The sequence below is a fragment of the Pelophylax lessonae genome, assembly GCF_965119305.1.
Source record: "Pelophylax lessonae genome assembly, chromosome: 2".
Lineage (NCBI taxonomy): Eukaryota > Metazoa > Chordata > Amphibia > Anura > Ranidae > Pelophylax > Pelophylax lessonae.
The window spans coordinates 583,613,244-583,630,511 of NC_138769.1; the positions used below are offsets into that span (position 1 = coordinate 583,613,244).

A 17,268-nucleotide genomic window follows, 5' to 3' on the forward strand; every position below is an offset into this window, starting at 1 on the left:
AACTTTAATGTCTAAATTAAATTTTTAACACAATAGTGCAAGTGCAGATATACACACTGGGAGTGCGATATACGTGGCACCAAAGTTACATGCTCCCCGATTCCCATGCTAAATGGTTTGCATCAACAGTCACATTTCTACAATTCTTCTTTAGGAGCAAGTGTCAATCTGCCCCAAAATAAAAATCCCCACACACTTTAAAAAAAAAAATATTTTTATTTTGCAAAAGTCATTAATACTAAACCTATATCTGCAGATTTAAAATTGTCCCAACATATTGCTACTAAACGAAGGCCAAATAGAACAGTGCTGACACCTATATCAGTAAAGGGCACAGGGCTGTAATTCTCCTTGCATAAGGGTAGGTAAGGGTGAAGAGGTGTGTGAGGGGGGTGAGGGGGTTACGAACATCCACCTCTAAAAAGCATCAATACAAAAATGAAAAACCATCCTAGTATTAACTGAAGAACTTTTGCATCAGTTCCTGAAAAAGGTAGCAAAAGATTTCTGGATTTTTCTGAAAGTAGGAGTGCACCAAATAAATAGATTGCCATTAGTCTCTGGGTGAACAGGCTTACACATTTTCCTTTTTTTGTAACAGTCAGCAGTTGGTGCAAATCACATGAAGTATTCTTGCTTTTCCTCACTGGGATCACCAGTCTTTTCTTGTAAAGCCTTATCCGCCTCTCCCTCTTCTATTGCCTCATGGGTACGGTAACTGCCTTTGTGTTTGTACAAATAGACTGCAATCAGTGCCAGCACCACGAGGATGGTTATGAATACAGCAGCTATCACACCTGTATGAAATAAATACCATCAGATTAACAAGGGTTTACAATATTCAATATTGGACATGTGAAATAAAACCAGCAATGTTTATTAAGTGGGAGTTAAAAGTTTGTGTGAAAGGACTCAGCTTTGCCAAAACCACATCCACCCAGAAAAGAAAAGAAAAAAGTAATTTCACTGCAGCATCTGAGAGGATTTAGCAAGTAATACTACTTGAGGGGTCTACAGCCTGAAGGACCTTTCTACTGACAGATTGGTCTCGGCTGGACAGGAAATCTATCCTGTTTTGTAAGGTTACTGAAGCACGACCAGGCTGTCACCTGGCATATCTGGTCTGGCGTAGCTCTTGCTTTCTCCACATATAAAGATGGTCAGGCCCTGATGGTCAGGCCCTGGTAGAATGGGTTGTGATCCCCTTGGGTGGTACCTGGTTGAGATTGGTAGATGTAAATGGCTAGTCTGATCTGCCAGCTCTGTGGAACTATTGAGGCAAACCCCTTCCTCTGTCCATATTGTGGTCAAAGATTTGGGAAATGACCTCTGACTCCATTGAGAGATTCTACATATATCACTGTGATGGCACTTGGCTTGCTAAGTGTCAATGGCCCAGAACCCCCCAGGCACCATCCAATGAGCAGCAAATTGGACACTAAGCATGGAGATGCCACTTTCTATACCTGGTTGGGTCTGAAAATAGCTAAGAGATAAACGCATACCCGAGTCGGAAAGGACTATAGAGACTGGAGCATAAAAAAACAGTATAGTATAATTCCATGATACCTAGACCACAATTTCCACTGCAACTCCTGATGTGTCCAAATAGTTACTTAAAGCATGGGCTAACAATCAATGCCCTTGACTATCAGTGTGGAAAGGGGTGACCAGGAAAGTACCCGGACCACAAAAGAGAAATATACAGAAATTGCTGGACTGCCAGTTACTATGCATATTAACAATATGTAAAAAAGGACAATCATACAGTACACTCTTGCATATGCAATATACCGGTCTCCTCATCTGAATGCGAGGTGTTCCTGTGCATTAACGGAGTCTCCCCCCCCCCTCCAAGGACTCTGGCGCTAGTTGCGATACTAGAATGAGTAGATTTGGGTAGATCCCTGCTTGAAGAGACTGCGTCTTTATCAGTAACAGGATAACCCATTTATGTTGATTGTTACACCACGTTCTGTTAAAGTGGACCTTTAGTCAGAAAACCAAGTCCTACTATATCACCTCAGGCTGGCCCCTTCTGTAGGTAGGTAAAACACGCTAAAAATAATGGGTCTATACTATGCAAAATTCAGTAATATTCTGACTCATTCTGCTTTGCACATGCTCGGTTGCTCCCCATTTTAGGAATTTTTAGGCACTGCTGAGATTGTAGACCAATCTTCTGACAGCCTTAAAGCATAATTAAACCCCATTATCCTTTACCGCCAAGGAAACTGCTTCTATCCAATCTGCAACCATCATTATGCTGCAAATCGGATCAGTCATGACACCAGCCATTTGATGGTTTAACAGTTTGGTTGATGCAACAAGCATATGCGACAGTTAGTAATCCAGGTATTTCAAGAATGTAAATTTTGGGGACCCAAATCAATGGGATTTGTTGTGCTTTATGATTCACTTCTGCTTAGGGGGGTCATATAAAAAGATACATATTGACTATATTTGAATACAGTGCCATAACAACCCAAGCCAGGTATAAGGTCTGAGTGATAGCAAATGATGGGCTGAAACACCCATAAAGTGTGCTGCCGGTTATCATATGAACAGCCTGGCTGCCTCTGCAGCCCTGGCCCAGGATACACTATGGTATAGAACACTATGATATAATGTAGTGGCCAGATGCCCTTCGTGTAGGTACACCCTCTTGTATAGTGCCATAACAGACCATCTCTAGTAGGGATATCTGCATAAAGGCATATGCTTTTGAGGAGATAAGGGATATACCATATTCCCCTGAAGCTAGGGGACTGGAATCATGTCCTAGAAGCTACCAATGTCAGGCCCAGGGAATGTGTGTGGTAATGCCTGAATGTGTGGGATATGATTGTCTGCTGGATGAAGCCTCATTAGCTAGGTCTCATTGGCAATCCCCATACAAGGACAGATGCATATATAAAGAACTGACTAGTGCTCAATCATGTAGACCAGTGGTTCTTAACCTGGGTTCGATCGAACCCCAGGGGTTCGGTGAGTCAGTCTCTGGGGTTCGGTGGAGGACTCATATGATTCGTGATGACACGCATACCCTCCGCTAGTACCACTTCGCTGTCAGGGACTATTTCTCCAATTTCGGGCATGTCCTTCCTCTCCTGCTCCGCGCCGTCATCATGGAAACAAACAACATCCCCACAGTACAGAGACCGGACCTGGCGGAGTGATTCACATGTCATGTGACACTGACACACTGAGTCAGTGCACTGACGGCAAGGACAGACTGAGCAGAGAGAGCGGGGACTCGGAGACTAGAGGGGAGAGAGGTCCAACTCCTAGGCCTAGGAGGAGGTTTAGTGAGTGGTGGCTCACTCAAGTGACTCACTGAGTGAGTCTGACACCAGTCTGGCACCAGACCCAGGCCAGAGCAGGCCGCCCACAGGCCACGCACTACTAGGCGAGCGCAGCAGCCAGCCCAGAATCAGGAGGACTAAGGTAGGTAGATGTGGTGGTGTGGTGTTCTCTGCAGAGAAGCGTTTTACTAAAAAGCCCCCCCCCCCCCCGTGTATAACAGTTATACACAGTGAGTGAGTGTGCAGTATTGGTATGGCATTTTTTTTTTTTTTTTTTTTAAGTTAGGAGAGCCTTTTTTTTTTTTTTTTTGGTTAGTTGGTTGGTAATGCAAATGGTCAATGCTCAGTATTAATGCAAATGGTCAGGGCTCAGTGTTAATGCAAATGGTCAGCGGTCAGTGTTAATGCAAATGGTCAGCGGTCAGTGTTAATGCAAATGGTCAGCGGTCAGTGTTAATGCAAATGGTCAGCGGTCAGTGTTAATGCAAATGGTCAGCGGTCAGTGTTAATGCAAATGGTCAGCGGTCAGCGTTAATGCAAATGGTCAGCGGTCAGCGTTAATGCAAATGGTCAGCGGTCAGCGTTAATGCAAATGGTCAGCGGTCAGCGTTAATGCAAATGGTCAGCGGTCAGCGTTAATGCAAATGGTCAGCGGTCAGTGTTAATGCAAATGGTCAGCGGTCAGTGTTAATGCAAATGGTCAGCGGTCAGTGTTAATGCAAATGGTCAGCGGTCAGTGTTAATGCAAATGGTCAGCGGTCAGCGTTAATGCAAATGGTCAGCGGTCAGTGTTAATGCAAATGGTTTTGTTCTTTAATGGTTTTGTTCATTTTGTGCACCTATGTATAAATATATACCATCCTAAATATATACCTATGTTTTGAATTAAAAAAAAACATATTTTATTTTTCCAATTAAGAAGGGTTCGGTGAATGCGCATATGAAACTGGTGGGGTTCAGTACCTTCAACAAGGTTAAGAACCACTGATGTAGACCATGCAACGAAAGCCCTTTTCCTACAGAAAGTGTATATATATTTTCATAAATAAAAAAAAGTTAAAAGCAGTATGAATAGAATAAAAGCTTCCCAGATCATGGCCCATTTGAAGCTGAGGCCCATGCACAAAAGTAGATATCAGTATCAATTACACAGTCCCAGATAATTGTCAAAAGCCTCGATCTGCGTCAAGGAGAACTTAGTTAAACATCTGCAACTAGATGTCCAGTACCTGATAGTTTTGACATTAACATGGAGTAGACTATCACCAAATGTAGAGAAAACATTGAGATATAGCATACTGCAAAACCACATCGGAGAAGACTCAGCAGCCAAGACTCTTGGGCCCTCCATATGTAATTACCATCAGAATATATTCAAAGGGATGCAGTAGAAACTGAACCCCCATGTCATTATATAAAAACACATAAGGATAAAGGGTGTTCTATATAGTGCACCATCATACGAACTTTGCATGTGTCTTACTGTATAATTAGGTAAAAATTCTTTATTCTTAAGTTCCATACCTTGGAGTACAGTACAGACACACAAGTCACCCTCCCTTCCTTTTGTTTACACTGCCTTGCTTGCTACAAAGCTGAGGATTAACAGAGTGAGGTAGGGTTATAGGGCATGCCGGGAGGACGTTTCCCTAGAAGTTTGCCAATCACAAGAAAAGTATGCACTTCTAACCCATGGTGTAGAAATATGTTGCCCGTTTCCTGTACTGTGCTCCAAGATATAGAATTTCCACAAGTCTTTTTTGGCCAATTTTTTAGGTCAGTTTACAATTGTACAAGTTTGAAGGGGGCACAATGCAGATTACAAAAAACACCCACACAAGCACCTTCCGATTGGTTTAGCTTTAGGTCTTAATGGCTGGAAAAATAAATGGATAATAGTGGTCTACAATTACCTGCAATTACTGATGCATCAACATCCATGTCAGCAGAGCTAGCTGTTGCTTTCACCACTGGTGGGGAATGGTCTTGGGGGAGGAAAAAAAATAAATAAAAAAATTAAAATATATCTGCTTTAATACAATGCTACTACAGGTAGCGTACAGTCTTCTGGCCTTTACTGATGGGCTTATATGAAATTTTAAATGTTTGAGATCATTCAAAGGAGTTCTACATTCAATTTACATTGTATGGAAATGAAAACCCGCATGAAGCAAATAAAAGCTCATCAGTACAGGCCCCCTACTACAGTCTATGAAATGTGATCATGCATACCGTATGCACTTCATACAAAAGCAGAACAAGGTTCGCAGGCTGAAAGTTATTCTTACCTGTGGCAAAATCTGCTGTAGTTACAAGTGCCATATTTGAAGGGAAGGCAGTCCTTTTGCAGAGGTTAACCTACACAAAGAGGTTAGGAGAGAAACAAATGTCAGTAAAAAAATATCCCCCCCCACTATAGAAAGTTTAGGATTTCAACTTGTGGAGCACAAAACAGTGTGGAAATTGCCAAACTTCAAGGGCAACCTTATAGTCAGTCAAGTAGAACTAAGCAATCCCCCCCCCCCCCCCCATTTTCGATAGAGTAAGGGAGAGGGTTATATCCACCAGTTTTGTTTTTTTTTTGTTTTTTTGCATCCGTGTCCCATTGGGGGGGGGGGGGTGGCTCACAAAAAAATTCAAAAAGTGAGGAAGTGACGAAAATTGACCTGATTAAACAAAGAAAAAAATAAGAATTTGGTGCTTGTCCCATTGGATCATTTAGGATGAATGGTCATGATCAGCTCTGTTCCAATTAGTGTACGTTCGATTCAAAAGGGGCATTTTGCAGACGATTTTCTGATCGTGCATATTGGCCATACATTATACAATTTCCATTAGATTTACCTTCAACTATGTAGTGCAAGAGCCTGCCTGCATACAAATGAATTAAAAAAGGTTTAGGTTGTACCTCATGGTTGTAGTAAATCTAAAAAAAAAAAAAAAAAAAATATTGTACAATGTATGGCCTAAGCCTCATAATGGGCACCCAAAACAAACAGCACATATACTGCTCTGTCAGTGTATTCAGCCTCACATCCAGCAGCAGGATCTTGAGCAGAGTGAGTGCACAGGCCTTCAATGTAAGCTATCAGATAGTCCAGAATGGAGGGTTTTTTCCAACCCAAATCTCTACAATGCTCAAACGACCCAACACAAAAATGAGGATTTTTCCTTTTGCTCTCTAAAGTTTGTTTTCTCCATGGGAGCACCTTACCATGTGTATGCAAGAAACCTAGATGACACATACACCATACAAAATCCTACCAGTCAGTGCCTTACAACATTTTAGAATATCTCTAGATATTTTAAAGTAACCCCCCCCCCTTTTTTTTCTTTTACCTCCAATTAGATTTTGAGGCGGTACAGCAATCAGGCACAGCTAAAGTGGAAGGTTAGAAATGTATAAAGGTTGGATTATATTTTTTCCAGAATTGCAGGCTCTGGAGTTAATAGTAAGCAATTAGTCCAGCACAGTTGCACGTGGGTGGGGAGACAGTATTCCGAACTTAGCAAGCTCTGACTAGAACAATAGCACTTACACACATTGCTTTACTTTCTCCCATCAGCTGAATGAAGGTGGTGGAGAAACAAAAGCTAAGAAAGTACAGGTTGTGCTCTAAAGTTTGCATACCCTTGGAGAATTGGTCATTAAGTACAATTTTTGTTTAGAGGATATGCAACAGATAAAAAAAAAAAAAAAAAAAAAAAGGAGCATGAATCCCAACAATTTTTCAAGGCATTCTGGAAATTTTTTCTCAACGTTTCTGAAAATGTCCACGGGAGCATAGCATTAATTCTAGCCAAAAGTGGTGAAGATATTTATTAAAAGTGAATAGTTAGGTCTCTGGAGAAATAAGAGATGTCCAAGTTGGAAGCTATGCCTGGAAAATCTCAGGAACAACACACACAAAAAAAAAAAAAAAAAAAAAAAAGGAAGAAGTCAGATATGACTGTGCTTGACTGATTCCGTGCATATCCAGTAGTGTTTTATACTAGAAGGGAGGTCACCACTGGGGGAGCTTTAGATAAGTAGGTCAAGTCCATGACCTAGTAAAGAGCAGGCATCAAAACACTACGTGGAATGAGCGTAGTTCAGGTATTCGTCCAAGAAGTGAAAGATTTTAATACAACCACCTGGAATTATGTGCCTCAGTTTTGTCCCAAATGGCCGAGATGAGGTCCTCTAGTTGCTCAATTTCATTCACCCTTGTGCAACGGTTTCCACATAGCAGGGGGTGCAAGCTTGTGCTGCATTTACCAAGTATTTAACTAAAGATCTGTGGTACCGTTTCTTTGACAGTGGTGAGCAATATTGCAGCTGGGTCGTATGTAAAGAAAATAACCGTGAATTTATGGGGGGAAAAAAAAAAAAAAAAAAAAGGAAAGAGACGCACTGGGGAACAGGTTGTTCATCGCACATCATCCATTGGCACTGAAGAATTGAGACGCACGCAATAAGCCTCGTGGGGATAATGAACTGAAATTGAGATCAGCAAGTCCAGGTAAAAATCCTGGATGTCCCCATTATTGGCATCATAGGGGGGTAAGGGAAGCTCTCCATAGGAAGCCAATCTGAAAATCCTGTCCATTTCAGCTAGAACAGGAACTATTAGTGGGTGACTGGTAAGGTGAGACACTGTTTACCCGCCCAAGATAACCCTGCAAGTAGCGCATTAGCTGCTTCCTGTTCCAATGCGACCCATAGTTTTGAGATTCGCGTGTCTACACCAGTCCATGACAAGCAATTTGGACTGCTGTATAGTATAGCGCAGGGCCAAGAAAGCCTATGCCACAGTTTAGGCCGAAGTAACCGCTTTCTGCCGATACGGGGGATGCTTACCGTGCCAAACAAACTGAGCACAGATTGAAAGAAAGCTTGGAGGCAATGTAAGTGGCAAGGCCTGCAGCAAGTATAGCAACCTGGGCATGACATTCATTTTCAATACATTGCAGCAGCCAAACCATAAGGCAAGAGAAACCCATTTCTTTAGGTCACTGGATAGGGCATTAGGAAAGGTTGAAAGTTCAGGGTAAAGATCTCATCAGGAAAAAAAAAAAAAAAAAAAAAAAAAAGGCGTTCAGCACCAAAAGCACCTGCGCAAATAGAACTTGGTGTATGCGAGTAGCAATGACTTAAATTATTAAATTATTGTGTATGCTTAAAAGACATCAGCAAATGTGAGCAGCACGTAGCCATGTAAAAACGTAATTATGATAACCTTATATAGTGATATATAATACCGCGCTCAAACAATACTAATAAATGAATAATTAATCAAAGTAAAATCACACCTTCAGTCCATAATAGATTAAATAAGTGAATGTAGTCCACTCAATGTCAAGTGTGAAAAAAAATAAGTGAAGGCTAATAAAAAGTCTCATATCCACGAATATGATAAAACTGGATCTGTGGGCATCTTCACTCCTCCACCATACAGTCCAACGCAAGAACAAAGTAACGGTGACAGCAGACAGCCCTGTCTAGTGCCATTAGCCATCTTAAATGGGCCCAGAGTCAAAGCCATTCACATGAACAGTAGCGGAGGGAATAGAATATAGAGTGCAGTTCTCCAAGACAGCAGTTGGTAGTCTTCTCTAAAGGTCTCGCGTAAAAAGTCTGTTTACCCTGTTGAATGCCTTTTCGGCATCGGTAGAGAAGAGTAAAAGGAGCTATGGGATCTCTGAACTTTGATAAGGGTCCAAATGGTGTCTCAGGTTTCCCATGTATGGATAAATCCAACCTGATTTAGTGAGAATGCATGTAATCAGAGCAGCCAATCTCATAGCAAGCATTTTAGTAAAAAGTTTATCACAGTTCAGGAGCGATATAGGTCTGTAACTTGCACATAAGGGGGGGGGGGGAATTACCACTAGGCTAGTACTCAACATGTCCAGTGGCACATTTTTGTCTTCAATAATGGCATTAAAAGGCCTCAGTAAAATGGGGTGCAAGTATTGAAAATCTTTTAATAAGCTCCAGAGAAGCCATCTGGGTCAGAGGCCTTTCCTGGCTGGGTGGAGGCTATGGCCACAGCAAGTTCTTTCACAGAAATAGGTTGGGATAGAGTCTTCATCTGTAAGCGTGGGGAGATTTGCTTCTTGGATAGAAATAATCAAGTCTGAAGACGTTGCCAAACTTGAAGAGGGCAACGTTGGTTCAAGGTTAGAGAGTGTAGAGTAGAAGTCTCTAAAAGCTTTTGCCAAGACTGGAGTATGTACCTTTTTAAAAAAACCCACACAAGTGAGCAGGCAAACAGTTTTATGCGATTTATAGTCAACTGTGGGTCATAACAGAAATGTCACAATCAAAACATGGCAAGTAGTAAACAAATTAAAATGACCCCTGTTCAAAAGTCTGCATAACCTTAGTTCTTAATACTGTGCATCTCCCCCCTTTAGCAATGACGACAGAGTGCAGTCTTTTGTAATAGTTGTCTATGAGGCCTTGAGTTCTTGCAGGCGTAAAAGCTGCCAATTCGCCTTGGCAAAATACCTCCAGGTCATGTGAATGCTTTGGTCCTCTTGCATGAACCGCACGTTTGAGATCTCCCCAGAGTACCATGATTATATTAAGGTCAGGAGACTGCTAACCACTCCCAGAATTTGAATTTTTTTCTGCTGTAACCACTGGAATGTCAACTTGGCTTTGTGTTTAGGGTCATTAATGTGCTGGAAAGTCCAAGAGCACACATACATACACACGCTGCATTCATCTTGCCATCAAATTTTCACAAGATTTCTTGTGCGTTTAAAACCATTTGTCAGTCCAGAACACAGTGGTATGCTAGAAGCAGTGAGGCATGTCAAGGTGTTGGGCATATTATAACTGGGTTTTTGTGGCATTGGCGCAGTAAAGGCTTCTTTCTGGCAACTCCACCATGCAGCACATGTCTGTTCAAGTATCATATTATGCTCCTTGAAACCACATCCATCTTTTCCCAGAGCAGAATATGTTTTTCCTCCGGTGGGGTTTGCTTTGTATCCCAAACAATTCTTCTGGCAGTTGCAAGCTTTCTTGGTCTACCAAGGTTTGGCTTAGTATTGAGATCCCCAGAATTTTCCAACTTTAATTAAGTGATTGAACAGTACTGGTTGGAATCATCAAGGCTTTGGATATCTTTTTATATACATTTCCATTACCTTGTTACACAGGTAATATGGTTCTTTTCTGCTCCCCATGATTCAGTGCATTTACGCGAGAGCTAACAAACTCATTGGTTATTTTTACAGGCACCAACTGCAATTTAAAAAGCCACAGATGTGGGAAATTAACTTTTAATTAACCTGTGTGTCACCGTGTGTGTCTGCACCAAGGCAAAACATTCAAGGGTACAGTTTTTTGGCATGATCAGCAATTTTCCATACCAATGCCAACATTGTACAATTCCTACCAGGATATGCAAAGTTAAGCACAACTGTATGTGATGCTAGAAAAGATGGCACCAGTTCAATTTAAATCTAAATTAAACTCAATAATCAAGCACCTTATCACAAAACCCTCCAAACAATTACTGACAGTTTTGGACTGCACAACTTCTATAGAGATACCTTGTGTGCCAATGCTATTACCTACACCCCCCCCCCCCTTTTTCAATTGATATCCAGGTAAATCTTTCCTCCTGGATTTTTTGCCCAACTGTAGCGTCCACAATTTATGGTTGTCCTGAGGAGTGTTATTTCACTTAAAAATATCTTTGGAAAGCTGGATAATGCATGTTTACACCCACAGTAACTATTAAAACTAGCTTATTAAAAGACAAGTGCTCAATAACAGCAACAAAACAGAAGAGTTTTTTTTTTTCTAGATGACAGAATTGCCTCTTCAAAGCTACTTTGATTTTTAAAATGTTTACCAAGTCATTTTTTTAATAGACTAGCTGCACCTTGATAATAACGCTTGGCTTCATACCGGACTAATTCAATGTAAGAAGCCTGTCTCATAACTTTTATGCAGCACATGCCTGACAATTGACCTGCAGTATACATCCCATGGTTGGACAGGGCTGTCCCGATAACCTCTATAGGAAGATATACTGCACAGACCGAATTCCACTTGGGAAACAGAGGGTCAATTATTTACCCCCCCCCCCCCAACAGGATTTCTAAAGATGGCCTAGGCTGGAAAAAAAAAAAAAAAACCCAAACAAACACCACACAACATTCCTTGCAGCTTTTATTAGAAGAATCAAAACACCTGATGCTGTACCATTTCAAAAGGAAGGGACTTGTGTGCCCAAGAAAAAAAAAAAAACAAAAAAACACACACACACACACACACACCAGTTAGGTACCTGGCAACTCCTTTTCTAGGAAGTCTTCCAGGGCAGCATCTGAGAGATAGGCCTCCTCCCACATAAAAACACATCATCCACCATTTTAAATGCTTTCATGTACCTCAGTAATATACAAGTACCAGAGGAGCAACAGGCAAATCCACACTATCCTTCCATAAAACAAATTTTTTTTTTGGGCAAAAAAGGAGGTACCAGGTACCCAACTCTTTTTCTCAAGTCATCTTACAGGGCAGCATCTGAGGATTTAGCAAGTAATACTACTTGAGTCTACAGCCTGAAGGTCCTTTCCACTGAAGGACTGGCCTTGGCTGGACAGGAAATCTATCCTGCAATGTTTTGTAAGGTTACTGAAGCTCAACCAGGTTGCCAGATCTGGTTTGGCATAGCTCCTTTCTCCACTTAACCATTTCACCAAAGCGAGTGAGCTTTTGTGACAGGGACAAAATTATATCTCCATCTCGCATGGGGGGGGGTCCTTCGCTCTCTCCTACTCTAATGACCGCCTTCTGTTGAAAGGGGGTGGGAGATTGCCACACACTAACATTGCTTAGTTAGTACAGAAACCTGTCCCCCCCCCCCCTCCCCAGCCTGGTGGGTTAACAGAGAGAACAACTTCCTGTGTGTACCTAGCTTTACGATCTATTTCAGCTGCCAGCACCTTCAGGGGTTCCCCCAGGAGGGGAGATTTTTGTATCCTACATGCCTAGGTGGGACTTACCTCTAAAAACCATCATTGGGCAACCCAAGAGGAAGAGGCAGAATAAGGGACTTACTAGCACTCCACAGCAAGTTCCCCAAACCTACTAGTTTGTCAGGCTATCAGATATCACCAACACAGAATCATCTCTAATGCCTCTAAGATTCGGCCGACGACCGATCGGCCGATTTTCGGCTTGTTAGTATGATGCTTCCGACAGCGCACTTTCGGCCGAAAAGAATCTGTCGTGCAAGCATTAAAATTTTTCTATGCCGACACCAGAGCGGCCGATTGTTCGCCAGTCAATACAGAATTCGGCCGACAGACAGCAGATTTGCAAGACTGGGCATGCTCAGAAAAGAAAAAACACAGGGAAAGTTAACCATCACATGGCATCACTTCTGCAGTCGGCGGACAAAATTCTTGTGCAGTCTTTTGCACTTTTCAACAGACACAACAGCCCGGGGACAAAAGATGGCCGATCGTTCGGCCGACGATCTGCACGCGTGTACGGGGCATTACATAGCCTGCTAGAGAAAGCTCAAATATGTGGTACAAAAAAAACGACACCCTTTGCTTGTAGGAACAGTCCTGTTAAAGGAGTTCAGCTGACTAGACTATGACCCACTGCTGGCTACAGAATGCACAAAAACACAAAAAGGTGGTAGCAAAAATACTGCATTCCTACAACACATGGCAAACTATATGCATGGCATCTAGGTATGGAGGGGTAGTTGAATGAAGCAATAGAGGCCTCATCTAATGAACTTCCACTGCATATTCTGTTGCAAACATGCACTGTTTTTGTATATACTTTCATCATTTTTGTATTCATCCATTTAGCCGGAGAGCATCAACAGTGCTTGTTCTAAGAAGCCATTTTGGCAAAACAGGTCAACTAAAGTGTGGTTATTTACTGTTTAACATTATCTGATGTGATTTTAAAACCTCTTTTCTGTATAAAGAAATACAATTTTGTGTATTTGTACTATATGGAGTTTTTTGGTCCATGTGTATGTTGGAAACTTTAGAGAATCGCACCTTAAAGTCCCCAGTGCTCCCTTCTTTTCTTATACAAGAATATGAGAAAGGGGGCTAATATAAGCCCCCCTTTCTTATGGGATGGTGGAAGGGTGAGAGTATGGTAGTTAGCATTAGTGAGGCCATTTTAATATGGGTTATACTGGTAAGCTATGTCAGGGGTTAGTGAACTTTTGACCCTAAGGCTTGTTTTCCTGGCTTTCCTGCTCAGGTTTTCCCGCCTCAGGTGTAGCTGGGCAAAACTAGTTGCAGTAACTAGGCAGTTTTTAGTTAGAGTAGTGGTTCCAGCGAATGAGCCCCTATCCACGCCCACACTCTCCCTCCTATGGGAGGAAGGCTACCTCAGAAGGGGGGCTATTTAATGGTCCGCCCGAGCCCTCACAGCTCAATCTCTTCAAAAATCCTCACCTGCTTTTCCCCTCCCTCCCTCCCTTTAGGTTTGTCGCGGCTTACAATATTAGTCTGGTTGGGTCACCTCTGTATCAGAGGGGGACGTTTTTTGTTGTGTAAGTTATGTTTTATGAATGGTGTTTTGGATAATTGCTAAAATTAATGATAATTTTATTCTTGTACAACCCGAGTTGTTCATGACTGGGTTGGTTGTATTTGAATATGTTAAAGAAAATATTGTTGGTTGAGTATTTAAAGTTTGTACCAGCTAATAAAATAAGCCGCGGCCTTTTCCATCCAACGAAGTGTCCGAGTGCCTTATTTATTTATTTATTTAGTTATATAAAAAAAAAAAAAAAAAAAAATTGTTATTAAAGGGTAGTCATGTTTACAAGCAAACTCCTTCCTGCCGTCCCATAGTTTAAGAGGTTGAAGCAGCTAGTTTAGATAGAAAAAGGCTCAGGTGAGGTGCCATTTCAGAAAACCACCTTGCACAGATGCTGCAAAGAAGGCCAAAACCCGTGGGAGAGAGAAGACCACCAAGGACCCAAAAGAAAATCTAGGCTGGAGAAAAATCCAGGATGTGTCCCCCCTGAGAAATTCTTGCTTCACTCTACTGTATGCAAGCTAAACTGCTAGGGCCAAATCAGGCCCTAAATATTACTCAGTTAGGCAAAGACCTAGAAAAAACTGAAGTTTCTGGGGTAGAAGTTCCTTTCCACTTACCAAGGGCAAATACAATTTTCAATACTGTGAGAAACATATTCTAGCTTACAAAAAAAGTGTAGGGAAACAATGGCTAACCCCCCCAATTTCCAAGCCTGGGTTTCACAGTCAAACCACGAAAACCAGTAAGAGCAGGCATGCGATTGTGAGCAAGCCATTAGTGGTGAATCATCAACTAAGGCTGATTTGGGGTTTGAGACATTTACCGCATGTAGTCAACGCATTGACTATTAAAAACACTGCAAGAGCAGCCGAAGGAACGTGGAGGATTTTTACCCTCCCGTTTTCAATGAATAGTAGAGACGGACTGTGAAGGCCAGCACCCAGGTTGTCCATGTGCAGGAGAGGCCAGTCTTAAAGCTGAGCTATGGATCTCTGTTTCAGTAGTTTCAAAACATGGAATCCCTGGCCTGCATAAGAAATATGCACATGAGCAGTTTTGTACCCAATTGTTCTTGGTCAGTGGTGCATTCTACACAAGACAAAAAAAAAAAAAAAAAAAAAAACCACAGTCAAAGGTTATTTTCAGAAATAGATCATCTGAAATCGATCCATCCATACATGCCTTTCAGTAATAAGCCAAGTACACAGATGTGATCCTGAACGCAGTGTGTCCTGCAGTCCCCATATGTTAACTAGAAAAATTCTGCTGTAATACCCATCTACAAGATTTTGACATACTGTATATACACTCATGTACACACACATCACTTTTTTAAACAATAGATGTAGGAGCCAAAGTTTAGTTTAATGTAACACAAGCATATCAAAAACTACTCTTTTTTTATAGCTTTAGAGAGAACTGAGAATGGTTAGCACCTTGGTCTGGTCTTTATTGTAATGCTTTTGCTGCTGGGAATCACACAAGTTGTTCTGGGGACCTTTTTTCACTGACAAAGTAAGGGGAACTCCAACATTTTACAGTTGTAACTGAGGCAAAAAGGAAGGAGAAAATCTTGCCTTAAACACCTTTTTCAACCAGGGTGCGATGACAAAATGCATCGATAATTGTATACAAGCCAGTAGGTGGATCAAGCCTGCCTTTAGTTAAACAAAGCCACAAGTTTTTTCATTATGCACCATTAGGACTTTCTAGACTCTAGCATCCCAACAACCAATGACATCAGTTGATGAGGTCCGTTGCTTGGGGGGGGGAAAAAAAAAAAAAATAATTGGTCTTAATATTCAAATTTTCTGAGATACTGAATTTTAGGTTCTCAGTAGCTGAAAGCCATAATCCAAACTAGAAGACAGAATGCTTGAAATATCACGGTGTGTAATGAATCTATATAATATACAAGTTTCACTTTTTGAAATTACTGAAATATTGAACTTTTTGATATTCAATTTTTTTGAGTCTCATCTGTATTTTAAATTCCCCAATCCCCCTACAGCCTGCAGAGCATTGCACCTGTGATCATCAGATTGCTACGGCAACGTCAGGCTCTTGCAGAATCTCAGTATAGTAGTCTACCCATACACCCCAAATGGGCAGATAGTAAGGCTGCATTCACATGTCAGCGTATGGATCGTGGCGCGATTCCGCCCGCGATCCGGAGATCATTGCAAATCGCGGGACGCCTGTGCGTGGCCCGTGATTTGCAATAGAACCCCAAGCGCTGATGCCTCGATTTCCGCCTGCCGAATCGCGGTAACATCGCGCAGAAAAAAAAAAAAAAAAAAAAAAACACGGGACGCATTACGCCCAAAAAAGTACAAGAGCTTCTTTGGAGCGTATTGCGTCCCGCAATTTTTTTTGCGCGATGTTACCGCGATTCGGCAGGCGGAAATTGCGGCAACATCGCTCAGCGCTTGGGGTGCTATTGCAAATCACGGGCAACGCACAGGCGTCCCGCGATTTGCAATTGTCTCCGGATCGCGGGCGGAATCGCGGCGATTCTGCCCGCGATCCATACGCTGACATGTGAATGCAGCCTAACTGGAGAACAGGAAGATTAATGAACTACGAGAGTGCTCAGCAGCGCCTTTACAGTTCACTGATAACTACAAGCCATCTGCTGCAATATCAGACAGATGTAGTTTATTCATTCATAGAACTCTGAATGAATGATGCGGCAGTAGCCCCGCACAGCCACACTGTTTTTGAATTGTGACAAAAGCTATCCCATAGTTTGTAGACTGCACTTATTAGGATTTTTTTTAAAACAAAAATATGTAGCAGAATACATAGAAATTCGATTTTTTTTTACATTAGGATTTGTTTTATAGCAATAAGTAAAAAATATTGCTTTTCTTCAAAATGGTCGGTCTTATTGTTTATAGTGCAAAAACTAAAACTGCAGGGGTGATCAAATACCACCAAAAGAAAGCTCTATTTGTTGGGGGGGAAAAAAAAAAAAAAAATTGTATTTGGGTACAGCATAAGCATGTTCTTGCAATTGTCAGTTAAAGTGATGCAGTGCCCTATCGCAAAAAATGGCCTGGTCATGAGGGGGGGGGGGAATAAACCTTCTGGGGCTGAAGTGGTTAAAGGCTTTGTTTTTTTTAGGTTGATTAAGAGCCGGTTCACATTGCAGCGACCTGACTTGCCGGGGCGACCTGTGAGGTCGCGGTGCGCAGCTCGCACTGCGACCTCGGCGTGGCCGCCATGGACTTCATATCATTGAAGTCAATGCAGGTCGCTCCAAAGAAGCTCCGGACCCTTTTTCCAAGTTGGAGCGACTTGTGGCGCTCCTATTAGAACGGGTCCTGTACTAATCTATGGCAGACGACCAGGTCGCCTGACAGGTCGCCCCAGTGTGAACCGGCTCTTAAGGAGATGAAGATTAAATAAAAATAAATAAAAAAACTTGTC

General features: G+C 41.9%; 1 protein-coding gene across 1 annotated transcript in view; it reads right to left on the reverse strand.

Annotated features, from left to right (window-relative positions):
- Positions 1–494: 494 nt before the first annotated feature.
- The window catches only part of SMAGP (small cell adhesion glycoprotein), a gene marked incomplete at its 5' end in the record, with an annotated part of 62,135 nt that continues 45,361 nt past the window's right edge, over positions 495–17,268 (reverse strand). The window contains 2 exons of the mRNA XM_082248149.1: positions 495–797; positions 5,219–5,290. Coding sequence (XP_082104275.1) covers positions 619–797; positions 5,219–5,290 — 251 coding nt within the window. The 3' untranslated portion in view covers positions 495–618. The remainder of the gene's footprint in view (positions 798–5,218; positions 5,291–17,268) is intronic.